The 25,000-nt window shown below is 48.9% G+C and overlaps 1 protein-coding gene across 2 annotated transcripts in view; it reads right to left on the reverse strand.

Moving 5' to 3' along the window:
- LOC123991430 (nuclear receptor coactivator 2-like) overlaps positions 1–25,000 on the reverse strand; it is a 262,415-nt gene that overhangs the window by 105,896 nt on the left and 131,519 nt on the right. For both annotated transcript variants that reach the window (XM_046293020.1, XM_046293019.1), the window contains 2 exons: positions 16,951–17,054; positions 1,290–1,467 (listed from right to left, as the gene is read on the reverse strand). In XM_046293020.1, coding sequence (XP_046148976.1) covers positions 1,290–1,467; positions 16,951–17,054 — 282 coding nt within the window. The remainder of the gene's footprint in view (positions 1–1,289; positions 1,468–16,950; positions 17,055–25,000) is intronic.

Consider the following 25,000-nt stretch of genomic DNA (forward strand, 5'->3'; position numbering starts at 1 on the left):
CCCTAGGTATACTGTAGACTGACCCAGCCCTAGGCATACTGTACAGTAGACTGACCCAGCCCTAGGTATACTGTACTGTAGACCGACCCAGCCCTAGGCATACTGTACAGTAGACTGACCCAGCCCTAGGCATACTGTAGACTGACCCAGCCCTAGGTATACTGTAGATTGACCCAGCCCTAGGTATACTGCACTGTAGACTGACCCAGCCCTAGGTATACTGTAGACTGACCCAGCCCTAGGTATACTGTACTGTAGACTGACCCAGCCCTAGGTACACTGTAGACTGACCCAGCCCTAGGTATACTGTACAGTAGACTGACCCAGCCCTAGGTATACTGTAGACTGACCCAGCCCTAGGCATACTGTAGACTGACCCAGCCCTAGGTATACTGTAGACTGACCCAGCCCTAGGTATACTGTAGACTGACCCATCCCTAGGTATACTGTAGACTGACCCAGCCCTAGGTATACTGTACAGTAGACTGACCCAGCCCTAGGTATACTGTAGACTGACCCAGCCCTAGGCATACTGTAGACTGACCCAGCCCTAGGTACACTGTAGACTGACCCAGCCCTAGGTACACTGTAGACTGACCCAGCCCTAGGTATACTGTACAGTAGACTGACCCAGCCATAGGTATACTGTACTGTAGATTGACCCAGCCCTAGGTACACTGTAGACTGACCCAGCCCTAGGCATACTGTACAGTAGACTGACCCAGCCATAGGTATACTGTACTGTAGACTGACCCAGCCCTAGGTACACTGTAGACTGACCCAGCCCTAGGTATACTGTAGACTGACCCAGCCCTAGGTATACTGTACAGTAGACTGACCCAGCCCTAGGTATACTGTACTGTAGACCGACCCAGCCCTAGGCATACTGTACAGTAGGCTGACCGAGCCCTAGGCATACTGTAGACTGGCCCAGCCCTAGGTATACTGTAGACTGACCCAGCCCTAGGTATACTGTACTGTAGACTGACCCAGCCCTAGGTATACTGTACTGTAGACTGACCCAGCCCTAGGTACACTGTAGACTGACCCAGCCCTAGGTATACTGTACAGTAGACTGACCCAGCCCTAGGTATACTGTAGACTGACCCAGCCCTAGGTATACTGTAGACTGACCCAGCCCTAGGCATACTGTAGACTGACCCAGCCCTAGGCATACTGTAGACTGACCCAGCCCTAGGTATACTGTAGACTGACCCAGCCCTAGGTATACTGTAGACTGACCCAGCCCTAGGTATACTGTAGACTGACCCAGCCCTAGGTATACTCACCCAGGCTCTTGGGCAGCAGGTTCTTGATGAACTCAGCGTGGTCTCCTACGTGCAGGACGCTGTAGATGCTGGTGTTCATCAGCTCCTCCTGGTTATACAGCAGGTACTGGGTCACGTTCTCAGACACAAACACAATGTTACCCTCCATATTCACCACGAAGAAGAACCCGTCCAGGGCCTGGAGGGGGAAGGGGGAGAAAAATAATAGACGTATATTTAATTGTTGACTGATTGTTTTCTTCAACTTTCTAGCTTTTCAAAATATCTACAAGAGACCAAGGAAGAGGAAGAGGTTTGAGTAGAGAGCAAGGGAGAGGAAGAGGTTTGAGTAGAGACCCAAGGGAGAGGACGAGGTTTGAGTAGAGGCCAAGGGAGAGGAAGAGGTTTGAGTAGAGGCCAAGGGAGAGGAAGAGGTTTGAGTAGAGACCCAAGGGAGAGGAAGAGGTTTGAGTAGAGACCCAAGGGAGGGGGAGAGGTTTGAGTAGAGACCCAAGGGAGAGGAAGAGGTTTGAGTAGAGGCCAAGGGAGAGGAATAGGTTTGAGTAGAGACCCAAGGGAGGGGGAGAGGTTTTAGTAGAGACCAAGGGAGAGGAAGAGGTTTGAGTAGAGAGCATGGGAGAAGAAGAGGTTTGAGTAGAGACCCAAGGGAGGGGGAGAGGTTTTAGTAGAGACCCAAGGGAGAGGACGAGGTTTGAGTAGAGGCCATGGGAGAGGAAGAGGATGGAGTAGAGACCAAGGGAGAGGAAGAGGTTTGAGTAGAGACCCAAGGGAGAGGGGGAGGTTTGAGTAGAGGCCAAGGGAGAGGAAGAGGTTTGAGTAGAGACCCAAGGGAGAGGGGGAGGTTTGAGTAGAGACCAAGGAAGAGGGAGAGGTTTGAGTAGAGCCCAAGAAAGAGGGAGAGGTTTGAGTAGAGGCCAAGGAATAGGGAGGGGATTGAATAGAGACCAAGAAAGAGGGAGAGGTTTGAGTAGAGACCAAGAAAGAGGGAGAGGTTTGAGTAGAGGCCAAGGAAGAGGGAGAGGTTTGAGTAGAGGCCAAGGAAGAGGGAGAGGTTTGAGTAGAGGCCAAGGAAGAGGGAGAGGTTTGAGTAGAGACCAAGGAAGAGGGAGAGGTTTGAGTAGAGGCCAAGGAAGAGGTTTGAGTAGAGACCAAGAAAGAGGGAGAGGTTTGAGTAGAGACCAAGAAAGAGGGAGAGGTTTGAGTAGAGGCCAAGGAAGAGGGAGAGGTTTGAGTAGAGGCCAAGGAATAGGGAGGGGATTGAGTAGAGACCAAGAAAGAGGGAGAGGTTTGAGTAGAGACCAAGAAAGAGGGAGAGGTTTGAGTAGAGACCAAGGAAGAGGGAGAGGTTTGAGTAGAGGCCAAGGAAGAGGGAGAGGTTTGAGTAGAGGCCAAGGAAGAGGTTTGAGTAGAGACCAAGAAAGAGGGAGAGGTTTGAGAGAGCCAAGGAAGAGGGAGAGGTTTTGAGTAGAGACCAAGAAAGAGGGAGAGGTTTGAGTAGAGGCCAAGGAAGAGGGAGAGGTTTGAGTAGAGGCCAAGGAAGAGGGAGAGGTTTGAGTAGAGGCCAAGGAATAGGGAGGGGATTGAGTAGAGACCAAGAAAGAGGTTTGGGAGAGGTTTGAGTAGAGACCAAGAAAGAGGGAGAGGTTTGAGTAGAGACCAAGGAAGAGGGAGAGGTTTGAGTAGAGGCCAAGGAAGAGGGAGAGGTTTGAGTAGAGGCCAAGGAATAGGGAGGGGATTGAGTAGAGACCAAGAAAGAGGGAGAGGTTTGAGTAGAGACCAAGAAAGAGGGAGAGGTTTGAGTAGAGACCAAGGAAGAGGGAGAGGTTTGAGTAGAGACCAAGGAAGAGGGAGAGGTTTGAGTAGAGACCAAGAAAGAGGGAGAGGTTTGAGTAGAGACCAAGGAAGAGGGAGAGGTTTGAGTAGAGACCAAGGAAGAGGGAGAGGTTTGAGTAGAGCCCAAGAAAGAGGGAGAGGTTTGAGTAGAGACCAAGGAAGAGGGAGAGGTTTGAGTAGAGGCCAAGGAAGAGGGAGGGGATTGAGTAGAGGCCAAGGAAGAGGGAGAGGTTTGAGTAGAGACCAAGAAAGAGGGAGAGGTTTGAGTAGAGACCAAGGAAGAGGGAGAGGTTTGAGTAGAGACCAAGGAAGAGGGAGAGGTTTGAGTAGAGCCCAAGAAAGAGGGAGAGGTTTGAGTAGAGACCAAGGAAGAGGGAGAGGTTTGAGTAGAGGCCAAGGAAGAGGGAGGGGATTGAGTAGAGGCCAAGGAAGAGGGAGGGGATTGAGTAGAGTGGTCTCCGGATTCAGCAGGGTATTTAAACTAAAAAAAGACATCGTCTGTACCTCAAATGGCTTCATATTCCCTTTACAGTGAACTACATGTGAGCAGGGCCCATTTAGTCAAAAGTAGGGGAAAGGGTGTCATTTCAGACACAGACGTCAAATCGATGGATCACTCTGAGAAATGACCTTTGACCTCGCTAGCTGAACAACGGAAAGTTACAGGAAATGTACAAAACAATACTGCTTAATAAAACCAACACAAATGACCTGCTAATTGTTGTGTTCATAGAAAGCGACAGGGCTGGGATATTAACGATAGCTTTGTTACCAAGGCCTGAGAGTTAATGGACTGTACTGGGTGACTATGGTGGCAGAGGGGGGAGGGAGGGGAGAGAGAGGGGGACAGACAGAGAGACAGAGACACAGAGGGAGAGAGAGGGACAGACAGAGAGGGACAGACAGAGAGACAGAGAGACAGAGGGGGGAGGGAGGGGAGAGAGAGGAGAACAGACAGAGACACAGAGAGAGAGAGAGAGAGAGAGAGAGAGAGAGAGAGAGAGAGAGAGAGAGAGAGAGAGAGAGAGAGAGAGAGAGAGAGAGAGAGAGAGAGAGAGACAGAGGGAGACAGAGACAGAGGGAGAGAGAGAGAAGTAGGCAGTGAAGTATGGGGTCCAATCTCTAATAATTAATTTACCAAATGGGACAAACATCCAATTGAAATACTGCATGCAGAGTTTTGCAAGACTGTATTGCAAGTGCAAAGAAAAACTCCAAATAACGCAGAACTGAGCCAATACCCCTCCTCATTCGAATAGAAAAAAAGAGCCAGCAACTTTTACAACCAGATAAAAACAAGTGACCCCAAAACATTCCATCACACAGCTCTACAATGTCAAGAGATGAAACAAGAGAAGAGTCCCCTCAGCCAGCTGGTTCTGAGGCTCAGTTCACCAACCCAAACCAACCCCATAGAGCCTCAGAACAGCACTCAGAAAATCTGGCCCAACCAAATCATCACAAAACAAAAATAAAAATATATCACCTATTGGAAAGAAACCACAATAAATCAAAGTAAACTTCAATGCTATTTGGCTCTAAACAGACAGTACTTGGTGGCAGACTATCTGACCACTGTGACTGATAGAAAACTGAGGAAAACATTGACTAGGTACAGACTCAGTGAGCACAGTCTGGCTATAGAGACCGGTCATCACAGACAAACCTGGCTGCCCAGAGAGGACAGTCTGGCTATAGAGACCGGTCATCACAGACAAACCTGGCTGCCCAGAGAGGACAGTCTGGCTATAGAGACCGGTCGTCACAGACAAACCTGGCTGCCCAGAGAGGACAGTCTGGCTATAGAGACCGGTCGTCACAGACAAACCTGGCTCCCCAGAGAGGACAGTCTGGCTGCCCAGAGAGGACAGTCTGGCTATAGAGACCGGTCGTCACAGACAAACCTGGCTGCCCAGAGAGGACAGTCTGGCTATAGAGACCGGTCATCACAGACAAACCTGGCTGCCCAGAGAGGACAGTCTGGCTATAGAGACCGGTCGTCACAGACAAACCTGGCTGCCCAGAGAGGACAGTCTGGCTATAGAGACCGGTCATCACAGACAAACCTGGCTGCCCAGAGAGGACAGTCTGGCTATAGAGACCGGTCGTCACAGACAAACCTGGCTGCCCAGAGAGGACAGTCTGGCTATAGAGACCGGTCGTCACAGACAAACCTGGCTCCCCAGAGAGGACAGTCTGGCTGCCCAGAGAGGACAGTCTGGCTATAGAGACCGGTCGTCACAGACAAACCTGGCTGCCCAGAGAGGACAGTCTGGCTATAGAGACCGGTCATCACAGACAAACCTGGCTGCCCAGAGAGGACAGTCTGGCTATAGAGACCGGTCGTCACAGACAAACCTGGCTGCCCAGAGAGGACAGTCTGGCTATAGAGACCGGTCGTCACAGACAAACCTGGCTGCCCAGAGAGGACAGTCTGGCTATAGAGACCGGTCGTCACAGACAAACCTGGCTCCCCAGAGAGGACAGTCTGGCTGCCCAGAGAGGACAGTCTGGCTATAGAGACCGGTCGTCACAGACAAACCTGGCTGCCCAGAGAGGACAGTCTGGCTATAGAGACCGGTCATCACAGACAAACCTGGCTGCCCAGAGAGGACAGTCTGGCTATAGAGACCGGTCGTCACAGACAAACCTGGCTGCCCAGAGAGGACAGTCTGGCTATAGAGACCGGTCGTCACAGACAAACCTGGCTGCCCATAGAGGACAGTCTGGCTATAGAGACCGGTCGTCACAGACAAACCTGGCTGCCCAGAGAGGACAGTCTGGCTGCCCAGAGAGGACAGTCTGGCTATAGAGACCGGTCGTCACAGACAAACCTGGCTGCCCAGAGAGGACAGTCTGGCTATAGAGACCGGTCGTCACAGACAAACCTGGCTGCCCAGAGAGGACAGGCTGTGCTCACTCTGCTCCAGGGGAGAGGTAGAGACAGAGCTGCATTTCCTATTACACTGTGAAAAATACTCAGACCAAAGAGAATATTTCTTTCCCAAAATTATAATTCAATAGAAGGAATTTGAAACTATAAAAGATGAAGAAAAAATCAAATATTTATTGGGTGAAAAGCCAAAATGTGCAGTTTTGGCAGCCAAATATGTGTCCTCCTGCCACAACCTGAGGGACAGCCAGTGAAAAGTGCAAAGTAATGTCGATAATATTTCATCTTGTTTTGTTTTGTCCACTACCACGTCATGTGTCTTCTCAGTCATGTTGACACTAGTCCACTACCAGGTCATGTGTCTTCTCAGTCATGTTGACACTGGTCCACTACCAGGTCATGTGTCTTCTCAGTCATATTGACACTGGTCCACTACCAGGTCATGTGTCTTCTCAGTCATGTTGACACTGGTCTACTACCAGGTCATGTGTCTTCTCAGTCATGTTGACACTGGTCTACTACCAGGTCATGTGTCTTCTCAGTCATGTTGACACTGGTCTACTACCAGGTCATGTGTCTTCTCAGTCATGTTTACACTGGTCTACTACAGGGTCATGTGTCTTCTCAGTCATGTTGACACTGGTCCACTACCAGGTCATGTGTCTTCTCAGTCATGTTGACACTGGTCTACTACCAGGTCATGTGTCTTCTCAGTCATGTTGACACTGGTCTACTGGTCTACTACCAGGTCATGTGTCATGTACCAGTCATGTCATGGTCTACTGTCTGTCTTCAGTCATGTTGACACTGGTCTACTACCATGTCATGTGTCTTCTCAGTCATGTTGATACTGTTCTACTACCAGGTCATGTGTCTTCTCAGTCATGTTGACGCTGGTCTACTACCAGGTCATGTGTCTTCTCAGTCATGTTGACACTGGTCTACTACCAGGTCATGTGTCTTCTCAGTCATGTTGACACTGGTCTACTACCAGGTCATGTGTCTTCTCAGTCATGTTGACACTGGTCTACTACCAGGTCATGTGTCTTCTCAGTCATGTTGACACTGGTCTACTACCAGGTCATGTGTCTTCTCAGTCATGTTGACACTGGTCTACTACCAGGTCATATGTCTTCTCAGTCATGTTGACACTGGTCTACTACCAGGTCATGTGTCTTCTCAGTCATGTTGACACTGGTATAATACCACTGCTTTAATGTATTGTTGTTCTCATTAATATTGTTGTTGTTGTTGTTGTTGTTGTAGTTGCTGTTGTTAATGGTAATCCCATGTCCACTACTACTAGTATTATTGCTGTTGGTCACACCATTTATTTAAATATATATATTTTACACTTAAATAATATATTTTTTATTTTTCGACATGTATACTTTGACAATGTAAGTAATAATGAACTTGCCATGTCAATAAAGTCAATTGAATTGAATTGAGAGAGAGTTGGAGAAAGAGACAGAGAGAGAGTTGGAGAAGGAGACAGAGGGAGAGTTGGAGAAAGAGACGGAGAGAGAGTTGGAGAAAGAGAGAGAGAGAGAGAGAGTTGGAGAGAGAGTTGGAGAAAGAGAGAGAGAGAGAGAGAGAGAGAGAGTTGGAGAAAGAGACAGAGAGACAGAGTTGGAGAAAGAGAGAGAGAGAGAGTTGGAGAAAGAGACAGAGAGAGAGTTGGAGAAAGAGACGGAGAGAGAGTTGGAGAAAGAGACAGAGAGAGAGAGTTGGAGAGAGAGAGAGTTGGAGAAAGAGACAGATAGACAGAGTTGGAGAAAGAGACAGAGAGAGTTGGAGTTGGAGAAAGAGAGAGAGAGAGTTGGAGAAAGAGACAGAGAGAGAGAGTTGGAGAAAGAGACAGAGAGAGAGAGTTGGAGAAAGAGACAGAGAGAGAGTTGGAGAAAGAGACAGAGAGAGAGTTGGAGAAAGAGACATAGAGAGAGAGTTGGAGAAAGAGACATAGAGAGAGAGTTGGAGAAAGAGACAGAGTGTTGGAGAAAGAGACAGAGAGAGAGTTGGAGAAAGAGACGGAGAGAGAGTTGGAGAAAGACACAGAGAGAGAGTTGGAGAAAGAGACAGAGAGAGTTGGAGAAAGAGACAGAGAGAGAGTTGGAGAAAGAGACAGAGAGATAGAGTTGGAGAGAGAGACAGAGAGAGAGTTGGAGAAAGAGACAGAGAGATAGAGTTGGAGAGAGAGACAGAGAGAGAGTTGGAGAAAGAGACAGAGAGATAGAGTTGGAGAAAGAGACAGAGAGAGAGTTTGAGAAAGAGACAGAGAGAGAGTTGGAGAAAGAGAGAGACAATATAGCTAAAGGCCCTGCTCCTGTCTCTGGTTCTGTCTCTGGTTCGGTCTCTGGTTCTGTCTCTGCTCCTGTCTCTGGTTCTGTCTCTGCTCCTGTCTCTGGTTCTGTCTCTGGTTCTGTCTCTGGTTCTGTCTCTGGTTCTGTCTCTGGTTCTGTCTCTGCTCCTGTCTCTGGTCCTGTCTCTGGTTCTGTCTCTGGTTCTGTCTCTGCTCCTGTCTCTGGTTCTGTCTCTGGTTCTGTCTCTGGTTCTGTCTCTGCTCCTGTCTCTGCTCCTGTCTCTGGTTCTGTCTCTGGTTCTGTCTCTGGTACTGTCTCTGGTTCTGTCTCTGCTCCTGTCTCTGGTTCTGTCTCTGCTCCTGTCTCTGGTCCTGTCTCTGGTTCTGTCTCTGCTCCTGTCTCTGCTCCTGTCTCTGGTCCTGTCTATGGTTCTGTCTATGGTTCTGTCTCTGGTTCTGTCTCTGGTTCTGTCTCTGCTCCTGTCTCTGCTCCTGTCTCTGGTCCTGTCTCTGGTTCTGTCTCTGGTTCTGTCTCTGCTCCTGTCTCTGGTCCTGTCTCTGGTTCTGTCTCTGCTCCTGTCTCTGGTTCTGTCTCTGGTTCTGGTTCTGTCTCTGGTTCTGTCTCTGCTCCTGTCTCTGGTTCTGGTTCTGTCTCTGGTTCTGTCTCTGGTCCTGTCTCTGGTTCTGGTTCTGTCTCTGCTCCTGTCTCTGGTTCTGTCTCTGGTTCTGGTTCTGCCTCTGCTCCTGTCTCTGCTCCTGTCTCTGGTTCTGTCTCTGCTCCTGTCTCTGGTTCTGTCTCTGCTCCTGTCTCTGGTTCTGGTTCTGTCTCTGGTTCTGTCTCTGCTCCTGTCTCTGGTTCTGGTTCTGTCTCTGGTTCTGTCTCTGCTCCTGTCTCTGGTTCTGGTTCTGTCTCTGGTTCTGTCTCTGGTCCTGTCTCTGGTTCTGTCTCTGGTTCTGTCTCTGGTCCTGTCTCTGGTTCTGTCTCTGGTTCTGTCTCTGCTCCTGTCTCTGGTTCTGTCTCTGCTCCTGTCTCTGCTCCTGTCTCTGCTCCTGTCTCTGCTCCTGTCTCTGCTCCTGTCTCTGCTCCTGTCTCTGCTCCTGTCTCTGCTCCTGTCTCTGCTCCTGTCTCTGGTTCTGTCTCTGCTCTGTCTCTGCTCCTGTCTCTGCTCCTGTCTCTGCTCCTGTCTCTGCTCCTGTCTCTGCTCCTGTCTCTGGTTCTGTCTCTGCTCCTGTCTCTGCTCCTGTCTCTGCTCCTGTCTCTGGTTCTGTCTCTGCTCCTGTCTCTGCTCCTGTCTCTGCTCCTGTCTCTTCTCCTGTCTCTGGTTCTGTCTCTGGTTCTGTCTCTGTTCTGTCTCTGTCTCTGTCTCTGGTTCTGTCTCTGGTTCTGTCTCTGCTCCTGTCTCTGGTTCTGTCTCTGCTCCTGTCTCTGCTCCTGTCTCTGCTCCTGTCTCTGGTTCTGTCTCTGCTCCTGTCTCTGGTTCTGTCTCTGGTTCTGTCTCTGCTCCTGTCTCTGGTTCTGTCTCTCTGCTCCTGTCTCTGCTCCTGCTCCTGTCTCTGGTTCTGTCTCTGCTCCTGTCTCTGGTTCTGTCTCTGCTCCTGTCTCTGGTTCTGTCTCTGGTTCTGTCTCTGCTCCTGTCTCTGGTTCTGTCTCTGCTCCTGTCTCTGGTTCTGTCTCTGCTCCTGTCTCTGGATCTGTCTCTGCTCCTGTCTCTGGTTCTGTCTCTGGTCCTGTCTCTGGTTCTGTCTCTGCTCCTGTCTCTGTTCTGTCTCTGCTCCTGTCTCTGGTTCTGTCCTGTCTCTCTGGTCTCTGTCTCTGGTTCTGTCTCTCTGTCTCTGGTTCTGTCTCTGCTCCTGTCTCTGGTTCTGTCTCTGCTCCTGTCTCTGGTTCTGTCTCTGGTTCTGTCTCTGGTTCTGTCTCTGCTCCTGTCTCTGGTTCTGTCTCTGGTTCTGTCTCTGGTCCTGTCTCTGGTTCTGTCTCTGCTCCTGTCTCTGGTTCTGTCTCTGCTCCTGTCTCTGCTCCTGTCTCTGGTTCTGTCTCTGGTTCTGTCTCTGCTCCTGTCTCTGGTTCTGTCTCTGGTACTGTCTCTGGTCCTGTCTCTGGTACTGTCTCTGCTCCTGTCTCTGGTTCTGTCTCTGCTCCTGTCTCTGGTTCTGTCTCTGGTTCTGTCTCTGCTCCTGTCTCTGCTCCTGTCTCTGGTTCTGTCTCTGCTCCTGTCTCTGGTTCTGTCTCTGCTCCTGTCTCTGGTTCTGTCTCTGCTCCTGTCTCTGGTTCTGGTTCTGTCTCTGCTCCTGTCTTTGGTTCTGTCTCTGGTTCTGTCTCTGCTCCTGTCTATGGTTCTGTCTCTGGTTCTGTCTCTGGTTCTGTCTCTGCTCCTGTCTATGGTTCTGTCTATGGTTCTGTCTCTGCTCCTGTCTATGGTTCTGTCTCTGGTTCTGTCTCTGGTTCTGTCTCTGGTTCTGTCTCTGCTCCTGTCTCTGCTCCTGTCTCTGTTTCTGTCTCTGGTTCTGGTTCTGTCTCTGGTCCTGTCTCTGGTTCTGTCTCTGGTTCTGTCTCTGGTCCTGTCTCTGGTTCTGTCTCTGGTCCTGTCTCTGGTTCTGTCTCTGGTTCTGTCTCTGGTTCTGTCTCTGGTCCTGTCTCTGCTCCTGTCTCTGGTCCTGTCTCTGGTCCTGTCTCTGGTTCTGTCTCTGGATCTGTCTCTGCTCCTGTCTATGGTTCTGTCTATGGTTCTGTCTATGGTTCTGTCTATGGTTCTGTCTCTGCTCCTGTCTCTGGTTCTGTCTCTGGTTCTGTCTCTGGTCCTGTCTCTGGTCCTGTCTCTGGTTCGGTCTCTGGTTCTGTCTCTGGTTCTGTCTCTGCTCCTGTCTCTGCTCCTGTCTCTGGTTCTGTCTCTGGTTCTGTCTCTGGTTCTGTCTCTGGTTCTGTCTCTGGTTCTGTCTCTGCTCCTGTCTCTGGTTCTGCTATTACAGCTGGGATTCTACCATCCTGCTCTGAATAAACAAACAGCCCTTTCTCAGGTGAATGACGTCCAACTGTACCCATGTGTGAGCTGGAGGAAATGGTAACTGTCATAATTACTAGTCACTCAGTGTACAAAACATTTAGAGCACCATCCTATTATTGAGTTGCACCCTCTGTTTCCCTCAGAACCGCCTCAATTCTTCGGGTCATGGACTCTACAAGGTGTTGAAAGCGTTCCACAGGGATGCTGGCCCATATTGACTCCAATGTTCCTCACATTAGTGTCAAGTTGGCTGGATGTCCTTTGGGCGGTTGGACCATTCGTCACGTGAAACTGTTGAAATGTGAAAAACCCAGCAGCATTGCAGTTCTTGTCACAAACCGGTGCGCCTGGCACCTACTACCATACCTCATTCAAAGGCACTTAAATCTTTTGTCTTGCCCTACACCCTCTGAATTGTCACACAAACACAATCCATGTCTCAATTATCTCAAAGCTTAAAAATCTCCTCCCCTTTCACACTGATTGAAGTGGATTTAACAAGAACACCTGAGAACCCCCAACAAGCACCTGAGAACCCTCAACAAGCACCTGGGAACCCTCAACAAGCACCTGAGAACCCTCAACAAGCACCTGGGAACCCTCAACAAGCACCTGGGAACCCTCAACAAGCACCTGAGAACCCTCAACAAGCACCTGGGAACCCTCAACAAGCACCTGAGAACCCTCAACAAGCACCTGGGAACCCTCAACAAGCACCTGAGAACCCTCAACAAGCACCTGGGAACCCTCAACAAGCACCTGGGAACCCTCAACAAGCACCTGAGAACCCTCAACAAGCACCTGGGAACCCTCAACAAGCACCTGGGAACCCTCAACAAGCACCTGGGAACCTTCAACAAGCACCTGGGAACCCTCAACAAGCACCTGGGAACCCTCAACAAGCACCTGAGAACCCTCAACAAGCACCTGGGAACCCTCAACAAGCACCTGGGAACCCTCAACAAGCACCTGGGAACCTTCAACAAGCACCTGGGAACCCTCAACAAGCACCTGGGAACCCTCAACAAGCACCTGAGAACCCTCAACAAGCACCTGGGAACCCTCAACAAGCACCTGAGAACCTTCAACAAGGACCTGGGAACCCTCAACAAGCACCTGGGAACCCTCAACAAGCACCTGGGAACCCTCAACAAGCACCTGGGAACCCTCAACAAGCACATGGGAACCCTCAACAAGCACCTGAGAACCCTCAACAAGCACCTGGGAACCCTCAACAAGCACCTGAGAACCCTCAACAAGCACCTGGGAACCCTCAACAAGCACATGGGAACCCTCAACAAGCACCTGAGAACCCTCAACAAGCACCTGAGAACCCTCAACAAGCACCTGGGAACCCTCAACAAGCACCTGGGAACCCTCAACAAGCACATGGGAACCCTCAACAAGCACCTGGGAACCCTCAACAAGCACCTGGGAACCCTCAACAAGCACCTGGGAACCTTCAACAAGCACCTGGGAACCCTCAACAAGCACCTGGGAACCTTCAACAAGCACCTGGGAACCCTCAACAAGCACCTGGGAACCCTCAACAAGCACCTGAGAACCCTCAACAAGCACCTGGGAACCCTCAACAAGCACCTGGGAACCCTCAACAAGCACCTGGGAACCTTCAACAAGCACCTGGGAACCCTCAACAAGCACCTGGGAACCCTCAACAAGCACCTGAGAACCCTCAACAAGCACCTGGGAACCCTCAACAAGCACCTGAGAACCTTCAACAAGGACCTGGGAACCCTCAACAAGCACCTGGGAACCCTCAACAAGCACCTGGGAACCCTCAACAAGCACCTGGGAACCCTCAACAAGCACATGGGAACCCTCAACAAGCACCTGAGAACCCTCAACAAGCACCTGGGAACCCTCAACAAGCACCTGAGAACCCTCAACAAGCACCTGGGAACCCTCAACAAGCACATGGGAACCCTCAACAAGCACCTGAGAACCCTCAACAAGCACCTGAGAACCCTCAACAAGCACCTGGGAACCCTCAACAAGCACCTGGGAACCCTCAACAAGCACATGGGAACCCTCAACAAGCACCTGGGAACCCTCAACAAGCACCTGGGAACCCTCAACAAGCACCTGGTCAGCCAGTCTGTTGTATCATTGTATGTCATTTTCTTGCTTAAAAAAACACGCACACACATATACAGTGCCTTGAGAAAGTATTCGGCCCCCTTAAACTTTGCGACCTTTTGCCACATTTCAGGCTTAAAACATAAAGATATAAAACTGTATTTTTTTGTGAAGAATCTACAAGAAGTGGGACACAATCATGAAGTGGAACGACATTTATTGGATATTTCAAACTTTTTTAACAAATCAAAAACTGAAAAATTGGGCGTGCAAAATTATTCAGCCCCTTTACTTTCAGTGCAGTAAACTCTTTCCAGAAGTTCAGTGAGGATCTCTGAATGATCCAATGTTGACCTAAATGACTAATAATGATAAATACAATCCACCTGTGTGTAATCAAGTCTCCGTATAAATGCACCTGCACTGTGATAGTCTCAGAGGTCCGTTAAAAGCGCAGAGAGCATCATGAAGAACAAGGAACACACCAGGCAGGTCCGAGATACTGTTGTAAAAAGTTAAAAGTCGGATTTGGATACAAAAAGATTTCCCAAGCTTTAAACATCCCAAGGAGCACTGTGCAAGCGATAATATTGAAATGGAAGGAGTATCAGACCACTGCAAATCTACCAAGACCTGGCCGTCCCTCTAACCTTTCAGCTCATACAAGGAGAAGACTGATCAGAGATGCAGCCAAGAGGCCCATGATCACTCTGGATGAACTGCAGAGATCTACAGCTGAGGTGGGAGACTCTGTCCATAGGACAACAATCAGTCGTATATTTCACAAATCTGGCCTTTATGGAAGAGTGGCAAAAAGAAAGCCATTTCTTAAAGATATCCATAAAAAGTGTCGTTTAAAGTTTGCCACAAGCCACCTGGGAGACACACCAAACATGTGGAAGAAGGTGCTCTGGTCAGATGAAACCAAAATTGAACTTTTTGGCAACAATGCAAAACGTTATGTTTGGCGTAAAAGCAACACAGCTCATCACCCTGAACACACCATCCCCACTGTCAAACATGGTGGTGGCAGCGTCATGGTTTGGGCCTGCTTTTCTTCAGCAGGGACAGGGAAGATGGTTAAAATTGATGGGAAGATGGATGGAGCCAAATACAGGACCATTCTGGAAGAAAACCTGAAAGAGTCTGCAAAGGACCTGGGACGGAGATTTGTCTTCCAACAACACAATGATCCAAAACATAAAGCAAAATCTACAATGGAATGGTTAAAAAATAAACATATCCAGGTGTTAGAATGGCCAAGTCAAAGTCCAGACCTGAATCCAATCGAGAATCTGTGGAAAGAACTGAAAACTGTCGTTCACAAATGCTCTCCATCCAACCTCACTGAGCTCGAGCTGTTTTGCAAGGAGGAATGGGAAAAAATTTCAGTCTCTCGATGTGCAAAATTGATAGAGACATACCCCAAGCGACTTACAGCTGTAATCGCAGCAAAAGGTGGTGCTACAAAGTATTAACTTAAGGGGGCTGAATAATTTTGCACGCCCAATTTTTCAGTTTTTGATTTGTTAAAAAAGTTTGAAATATCCAATAAATGTCGTTCCACTTCATGATAGTGTCCCACTTGTTGTTGATTCTTCACAGAAAAATACAGTTTTATATCTTTATGTTTGAAGCCGGAAATGTGGCAAAAGGTCGCAAAGTTCAAGGGGGCCGAATACTTTCGCAAGGCACTGTATACACACTACTAACAAATCAAAACATATTTGATATTCTTCAAAGTAAGCTAACTGACAGGCTGACTGGCTAGCTAACTAACTGGATAGCTAGCTGACAGTTTGACTGGCTAGCTAACTGACAGGCTGACTGGCTAGCTAACTGACAGGCTGACTGGCTAGCTAACAGACAGGCTGACTGGCTAGCTAACAGACAGGCTGACTAGCTAACTGACAGGCTGACTGGCTGGCTAGCTAACTGACAGGCTGACTATTTGACTGACAACAGCCATGCTGAGTTAGTGTGTCCTCTCTCTTCCTGGTCATTTTCTGCAGACAAATGAAGCAGAAATGTGTACTTTGATTTCAATCTGCTGTGGTGTTTCTCCACTGCTGTGATAACATCTGGTTGTAAATCACTGGTCTGCTGTGGTGTTTCTCCACTGCTGTGATAACATCTGGTTGTAAATCACGAGTCTGCTGTAGTGTGCTGAGCAACGTCCCCGTTGTCCCACGCAGCCGACAGACCGCCATACGCACAGCTACCGAAGTGCCTCTGACGTCTAATGGCCAAGCAACACCCACAGCCTCGCTGCCTGCCGGCCTGATTAATCAGTTCATTCAGCCCTCACTTCCCTCCTCCCATTCCGCTATTCCCTCTGTTCACTGTGAGACGTCTCCTGTCAGGATATTATTTATAGCTCTAGAGGTCCACCGTCACTGAATCCACATGCAACTCTGCTAAATATAGCCACTTTTCCTCTCTCCCCCTCTCCCCTGCCTCCCTCTCTCCCTATCCCCTGCCTCCCTCTCCCCCTCTCCCCTGCCTCCCTCGCCCCCTCTCCCCTGCCTCCCTCTCCCCTGCCTCCCTCTCTCCCCTGCCTCCCTCTCCCCTGCCTCCCTCTCCCTCTCTCCCCTGCCTCCCTCCCTCTCCCCCTCTCCCCTGCCTCCCTCTCCCTCTCTCCCCTGCCTCCCTCTCCCCTGCCTCCCTCTCCCCCTCTCCCCTGCCTCCCTCTCTCCCTCTCCCCTGCCTCCCTCTCTCCCTCTCCCCTGCCTCCCTCTCTCCTCTCCCTGCCTCCCCTCCCCTCCCCCGCCTCCCTCTCTTCCTCTCCCCCGCCTCCCTCTCTCCCTCTCCCCCGCCTCCCTCTCCCCCTCTCCCCTGCCTCCCTCTCTCCCCTGCCTCTCCTCCTCTCCCCTGCCTCCCTCTCTCCCCCTCCACTGCCCTTCCCTCTCCCCCCTTCTCTCCCTCCTGCCTGCTTTCCCATCTGTTGGCTGCCGGTGGAAGGAGGGACGGACAGGGAGACCAGCGCTTCACACCCACACTCTCTGAGTACAGACTCTGTTAGCTCGCTCCATAGGCTGTCAGCAGGTAAAAGCAACCTTGGTGTTGAATGAACTGCCTGGATATAACCCAGCCCAGCCTAATCCAACCCAGCCCATCCCAGCTCGGCCCAGCCCAGCCTAGCCTAACCCAACCCAGCCCATCCCAGTTCGGCCCAGCCCAGCCTAGCCTAACCCAACCCAGCCCAACCCAGCTCGGCCCAGCCCAGCCTAACCCAGCTCGGCCCAGCCCAGCCTAGCCTAAACCAACCCAGCCCAACCCAGCTCGGCCCAGCCCAGCCTAGCCTAACCCAACCCAGCCCAACCCAGCTCGGCCCAGCCCAGCCTAGCCCAACCCAGCTCGGCCCAGCCCAGCCCAGCCTAGCCTAAACCAACCCAACCCAATCCAGCCGGCCCAGCCCAACCCACCCGGCCCAGCCCGGCCCGGCCCAACCCAACCCAACCCAGCCCAACCCAGCCCAGCCCAAACCAGCCCAGCCCGGTTCAGCCCAGCAGTAGCAGCAGCTCTCAGACTCACCTCCAGCATCATTGGTCCGAGAGCCTCCTTGTCGATGACTGATTGGCCCGTTGATGAGATATCTGCCTTCTGTACCTCCTCCTCATTGGCTGCTGCTGCTTTCTCTGTGGGCAAGAAAGACAAATCAGATTCATGTTTCTTTCTTTACCTCAAATGTCCTCACAGCCCCATCAACAGCCCCATCAACAGCCTCATCAACAGCCTCATCAACAGCCTCATCAACAGCCTCATCAACAGCCCCATCAACAGCCTCATCAACAGCCCCATCAACATCCCCATCAACAGCCCCATCAACAGCCTCATCAATAGCCTCATCAATAGCCTCATCAACAGCCCCATCAACAGCCCCACCAACAGTCTCATCAACAGCCCCATCAACAGCCTAATCAACAACAGCCCCATCAACAGCCTAATCAACAACAGCCCCATCAACAGCCTAATCAACAACAGCCCCATCAACAGCCCCATCAACAGTCTAATCAACAACAGCCCCATCAACAGCCCCATCAACAGCCCCATCAACAGCCCCATCAACAGATATAAACCTTAAAACAGAGAGACAAAGACTGGCTCTAGTCTGAACTAAAATGGCACCCTAGTACCCTCCAGCCCATCAAAAGTAGTGCACTACAAATGTAATAGGGTGGTATTTGGAATGAGAAGACCATGCTGTTCATTTGGATCGCTCAGCTGCATCCTCTTCCTTCTTCCTGTTTAATAGAGATTCAGTTAGACCATTAAAAGAAACCGCTTGAGGATCTCTTTTAACATTTACTCTTCCTTCTTCCTGTTTAATAGAGATTCAGTTAGACCGTCCTTCTGTAGCTCAGTTGGTAGAGCATGGCGCTTATAATATATAATATAATAATAATAATAATAATAATAATATAATATAATAATAATAATAATAATATAATAATAATAATAATAATAATATATGCCATTTAACGCCAGGGTAGTGGGTTCGATTCCCGGGACCACTCATACGTAGAATGTATGCACACATGACTGTAAGTCGCTTTGGATTCCTGCTAAATGGCATATATTATTATATAAAAGGACCACTCATATTCAGTTAGACCATTAAAAGAATGTATGATCTCTTTTAACATTGACTGTTTAATAAGATTCAGTTCGTTAAAAGAAACCGCTTGAGGCTCTTTTTGGATAAAAAAAGCTTGAGGATCTCTTTTAAATCCTGTTTAATATTATTATTATATAAAAGAAACTGCTTGAGGATCTCTTTTAACATTTACTCTTCCTTCTTCCTGTTTAATAGAGATTCAGTTAGACCATTAAAAGAAACCGCTTGAGGATCTCTTTTAACATTTACTCTTCCTTCTTCCTGTTTAATAGAGATTCAGTTAGACCGTTAAAAGAAACCGCTTGAGGATCTCTTTTAACATTTACTCTTCCTTCTTCCTGTTTAATAGAGATTCAGTTACACCGTTAAAAGAAACCGCTTGAGGATCTCTTTTAACATTTACTCTTCTGGTTCAGTTTAATAAAGAGAATAACAGATCTTCAAGGGAGGATAAATCTATCCATCTCTTATACAATAATCAAATGAATGTCAAATGAGGATCTCTTTTAACATTTACTCTTCCTTCTTCCTGTTTAATAGAGATTCAGGCTGTGTGATCATTTACTCTTCTGGTTCAGTTTAATAAAGAGAATAACAGATCCATTAATGTCAAATGAGGCCTAATGTAGGCTGTGTGATCCCATTAATAACCCAGACCTTATCAGAGACAGTCACCCTCAAATCCCTCCTTACAATCACTGACCTATATGAGAGACATCACACAGACAGTCCCAAATGGCATCCTTACTCCCTTCATAGCGCCCTACCCTTTGCCCGTAGGGAAAACCATAGGTCAAAGGTTACGCACTATGCAGGGGATAGGGTGCCATCTCTCTCTCTCTCTCTCTCTCTCTCTCTGGCTCTGTCTCCCTCTGTCTCCCTCTGTCTCCCTCTCTCTGTCTCTCTCTCTCTCTCTCTCTCTCTCTCTCTCTCTCTCTCTCTCTCTCTCTCTCTCTCTCTCTCTCTCTCTCTCTCTCTCTCTCTCTCTCTCTCTCTCTCTCTCTCTCTCTCTCTCTCTCTCTCTCTGTCTCTCTCTGTCTCTCTCTCTCTCTTTCTCTCTCTCTCTCTCTCTCTCAGCCAATCTTCTCTTTCCTCACTGATCTCACAAAGCATTCACGCACAGCGTATTGTCTAGACACCACCCGCTGCCATGTCACTAACTGGGGCACGAACTGTGTGTGTGTGTGCGCACACGCAGCATGAAGCTTTCACGGCTAGATGGATGTTCATTGTCAACGTAAGAAAAAGACCTATAAAGTCATGATGGAAAGAGCGTCGCCCCTCCTCCAACTGAGTGAACAACTTCTGCTGTCGGACGGACGGACAGGGACGGACGGAGAGGGACGGACGGAGAGGGACGGACGGAGAGGGACGGACGGAGAGGGACGGACGGAGAGGGACGGACAGGGACGGACGGAGAGGGACGGATGGAGAGGGACGGATGGAGAGGGACGGACGGAGAGGGACGGACGGACGGAGAGGGACGGAGAGGGACGGATGGAGAGGGACAGAAGGAGAGGGACAGACGGAGAGGGACGGACGGAGAGGGACAGAAGGAGAGGGACAGACGGAGAGGGACAGAAGGAGAGGGACGGACGGACGGAGAGGGACGGACGGAGAGGGACGGACGGAGAGGGACGGACGGAGAGGGACGGACAGGGACGGATGGAGAGGGACAGACGGAGAGGGACGGATGGAGAGGGACAGAAGGAGAGGTACAGACGGAGAGGGACAGAAGGAGACGGACGGACGGAGAGGGACGGACGGAGAGGGACGGACGGAGAGGGACGGACGGAGAGGGACGGACGGAGAGGGACGGACGGAGAGGGACGGACGGACAGAGAGGGACGGATGGAGAGGGACGGACAGGGACAGACAGGGACGGACGGAGAGAGACGGACAGGGACGTATGGAGAGTGACGGACGGACAGGGACGGATGGAGAGGGACGGACAGGGACAGACAGGGACGGATGGAGAGAGACGGACGGACGGAGAGGGACGGACAGGGATGGACGGGGGGTCAACAGTGCTGAACTCAACATAACAATATACTCCAATAAAAAAATACATATTAGGGATGTTATCTAATACAAGGTAGGGGCCAATACAAGGTAGGGGACAATACAAGGTAGGGGCCAATACAAGGTAGGGGCCAATACAAGGTAGGGACCAATACAAGGTAGGGGTGAATACAAGGTAGGGGCCAATACAAGGTAGGGGACAATACAAGGTAGGGGCCAATACAAGGTAGGGGCCAATACAAGGTAGGGGCCAATACGAGGTAGGGGACAATACGAGGTAGGGGCCAATACGAGGTAGGGGACAATACAAGGTAGGGGACAATACAAGGTAGGGGCCAATACAACGTAGGGGCCAATACAAGGTAGGGGCCAATACAAGGTAGGGGCCAATACAAGGTAGGGGAGTATACAAGGTAGGGGCCAATACAAGGTAGGGGAGTATACAAGGTAGGGGCCAATACAAGGTAGGGGAGTATACAAGGTAGGGGAAAATACAAGGTAGGGGAGTATACAAGGTAGGGGCCAATACAAGGTAGGGGCCAATACAAGGTAGGGGCCAATACAGGGTAGGGGCCAATACAAGGTAGGGGCCAATACAAGGTAGGGGCCAATACAACGTAGGGGCCAATACAAGGTAGGGGTTAATATTGATTCAAGAGTAGGAGTCCAATAAATAAGAGATGGTTTTGCCGTTGCGGCAACATGAAGTATAGAGACGAGGAGTTAGCGTATGACTACATCCCAAATAGCAGCCTATCCTCTATATTGTACACTAGGTTTGACCAGGGCCCATTGGTACGCATTCTAAATGTATCCTCTGTGTACAGTTCATGAAGCTCCATACCTCCTCCGTTCAGGGATTGGGTTTTAATAGGCATGTAGAGAGACCCTATATTCAAAGCAAAGTCTGCCCTACTTCTAAACATGATGCTGATGAGGAGGAGGAGAAGGTATGACTAAACAGAGAGGGGGAGGTATTAGAGTGTTGCACCTACAGAGAGGGGGACGTATTAGAGTGTCGCACCTACTTCTAAACATGATGCTGATGAGGAGGAGGAGAAGGTATGACTAAACAGAGAGGGGGACGTATTAGAGTGTTGCACCGCGCCAGTTTCACGTGAGACCATATAGCAGGGGGAGACAGGTACACAGGAGGGAGGGGGGTCGCGAGGAGGAACGGAGGAGTAGAGGCAGGAGGGAGGGGGGGTCGTGAGGAGGAACGGAGGAGTAGAGGCAGGAGGGAGGGGGGAGTGAGGAGGAACGGAGGAGTAGAGGCAGGAGGGAGGGGGGGCGTGAGGAGGAACGGAGGAGTAGAGGCAGGGGGGGTCGTGAGGAGGAACAGAGGAGTAGAGGCAGGAGGGGGGGTCGTGAGGAGGAACGGAGGAGTAGAGGCAGGAGGGAGGGGGTCGTGAGGAGGAACAGAGGAGTAGAGGCAGGAGGGGGGGGGGCGTGAGGAGGAACGGAGGAGTAGAGGCAGGAGGGGGGGGGTCGTGAGGAGGAACGGAGGAGTAGAGGCAGGAGGGAGGGGGTCGTGAGGAGGAACGGAGGAGTAGAGGCAGGGGGAGGGGGGTCGTGAGGAGGAACGGAGGAGTAGAGGCAGGAGGGAGGGGGGGGGGGTCGTGAGGCGCTAGTATGCAGGCAGCAAACACACACTGAGCTCTTCCACAGTGTGAAAACAGAGCAGGAAGGGTAGCCAAGGAGAAGCAGCAGGCTGCATTCTGCATCACACACACACACACAACACACACACCATTAACCCTGAAAGAGGTGTGTGTGTGTGTGTGTGTGTGTGTGTGTGTGTGTGTGTGTGTGTGTGTGTGTGTGTGTGTGTGTGTGTGTGTGTGTGTGTGTGTGTGTGTGTGTGTGTGTCTTGAGCAGACTCAGCAGGCTCCAGTAAACTAGCACAGCTGACGCGAGTACAACATCATCACCCACTGTCTCGCGCACACACACACACACACACACACACACACACACACACACACACACACACACACACACACACACACACACACACACACACACACACACACACACACACACACACACACACACACACACACACACACACACACACACACACACACCTCTTTCAGCGTTAATGGTGTGTGTGTTGTGTGTGAGACAGAGAGATAATAAAACACAGCATGACAGAGAGATAATAAAACACAACATGACAGAGATAATAAAACACAACATGACAGAGATAATAAAACACAGCATGACAGAGATAATAAAACACAACATGACAGTGAGATAATAAAACACAGCATGACAGAGATAATAAAACACAGCATGACAGAGAGATAATAAAACACAGCATGACAGAGAGATAATAAAACACAGCATGACAGAGAGATAATAAAACCCAGCACGACAGAGATAATAAAACACAGATTGACAGAGAGATAATAAAACACAGCATGACAGAGATAATAAAACACAACATGACAGAGAGATAATAAAACACAGTATGACAGAGAGATAATAAAACACAACATGACAGAGATAATAAAACACAGCATGACAGAGATAATAAAACACAGCATTACAGAGATAATAAAACACAACATGACAGAGATAATAAAACACAGCATTACAGAGATAATAAAACACAACATGACAGAGAGATAATAAAACACAGCATGACAGAGATAATAAAACACAGCATTACAGAGATAATAAAACACAACATGACAGAGAGATAATAAAACACAGCATGACAGAGAGATAATAAAACACAGCATGACAGAGATAATAAAACACAACATGACAGAGATAATAAAACACAACATGACAGAGATAATAAAACACAGTCATGCTGTGTTTAACTGAACATCTTAGAGTGTTTTTAGAGTGTTTTTTATTATGACAGAGATAATAAAATCCCTGTTGCATCCTCTTTAAGTACTTGTTACTTTAATTTATTATTCTTATTCATATGTTTTATTTTTATTAAACTACATTGTTGGTTAGGGGCTTGTAAGTAAGCATTTCACTGTGAGGTCTACCTACACCTGTTGTATTCAGCATTTCACTGTGAGGTCTACTACACCTGGTGTATTCAGCATTTCACTGTGAGGTCTACTACACCTGTTGTATTCAGCATTTCACTGTAAGGTCTACTACACCTGTTGTATTCAGCATTTCACTGTGAGGTCTACTACACCTGTTGTATTCAGCATTTCACTGTAAGGTCTACTACACCTGTTGTATTCAGCATTTCACTGTAAGGTCTACCTACAACTGTTGTATTCAGCATTTCACTGTAAGGTCTACTACACCTGTTGTATTCAGCATTTCACTGTGAGGTCTACTACACCTGTTGTATTCAGCATTTCACTGTGAGGTCTACTACACCTGTTGTATTCAGCATTTCACTGTGAGGTCTACTACATCTGTTGTACTCAGCATTTCACTGTGAGGTCTACTACACCTGTTGTATTCAGCATTTCACTGTGAGGTCTACTACAGCTGTTGTATTCAGCATTTCACTGTAAGGTCTACTACACCTGTTGTATTCAGCATTTCACTGTAAGGTCTACTACACCTGTTGTATTCATCATTTCACTGTGAGGTCTACTACACCTGTTGTATTCAACATTTCACTGTAAGGTCTACTACACCTGTTGTATTCAGCATTTCACTGTAAGGTCTACCTACACCTGTTGTATTCAGCATTTCACTGTAAGGTCTACTACACCTGTTGTATTCAGCATTTCACTGTGAGGTCTACTACACCTGTTGTATTCAGCATTTCACTGTGAGGTCTACTACACCTGTTGTATTCAGCATTTCACTGTGAGGTCTACTACATCTGTTGTACTCAGCATTTCACTGTGAGGTCTACTACACCTGTTGTATTCAGCATTTCACTGTGAGGTCTACTACACCTGTTGTATTCAGCATTTCACTGTAAGGTCTACTACACCTGTTGTATTCAGCATTTCACTGGAGGTCTACTACACCTGTTGTATTCAGCATTTCACTGTGAGGTCTACTACACCTGTTGTATTCAGCATTTCACTGTAAGGTCTACTACACCTGTTGTATTCAGCATTTCACTGTGAGGTCTACTACACCTGTTGTATTCAACATTTCACTGTGAGGTCTACTACACCTGTTGTATTCAACATTTCACTGTGAGGTCTACTACACCTGTTGTATTCAACATTTCACTGTGAGGTCTACTACACCTGTTGTATTCAGCATTTCACTGTAAGGTCTACTACACCTGCTGTATTCAGCATTTCACTGTGAGGTCTACTACACCTGTTGTATTCAGCATTTCACTGTGAGGTCTACTACACCTGTTGTATTCAGCATTTCACTGTAAGGTCTACTACACCTGTTGTATTCAGCATTTCACTGTGAGGTCTACTACACCTGTTGTATTTAGCATTTCACTGTAAGGTCTACTACACCTGTTGTATTCAGCATTTCACTGTGAGGTCTACTACACCTGTTGTATTCAGCATTTCACTGTAAGGTCTACTACACCTGTTGTATTCAACATTTCACTGTAAGGTCTACTACACCTGTTGTATTCAACATTTCACTGTGAGGTCTACTACACCTGTTGTATTCAACATTTCACTGTGAGGTCTACTACACCTGTTGTATTCAGCATTTCACTGTAAGGTCTACTACACCTGTTGTATTCAGCATTTCACTGTGAGGTCTACTACACCTGTTGTATTCAGCATTTCACTGTGAGGTCTACTACACCTGTTGTATTCAGCATTTCACTGTGAGGTCTACTACACCTGTTGTATTCAGCATTTCACTGTGAGGTCTACTACACCTGTTGTATTCAACATTTCACTGTGAGGTCTACTACACCTGTTGTATTCAGCATTTCACTGTGAGGTCTACTACACCTGTTGTATTCAGCATTTCACTGTAAGGTCTACTACACCTGTTGTATTCAACATTTCACTGTGA

This window comes from Oncorhynchus gorbuscha, linkage group LG12 (genome assembly GCF_021184085.1).
Source record: "Oncorhynchus gorbuscha isolate QuinsamMale2020 ecotype Even-year linkage group LG12, OgorEven_v1.0, whole genome shotgun sequence".
NCBI lineage: Eukaryota > Metazoa > Chordata > Actinopteri > Salmoniformes > Salmonidae > Oncorhynchus > Oncorhynchus gorbuscha.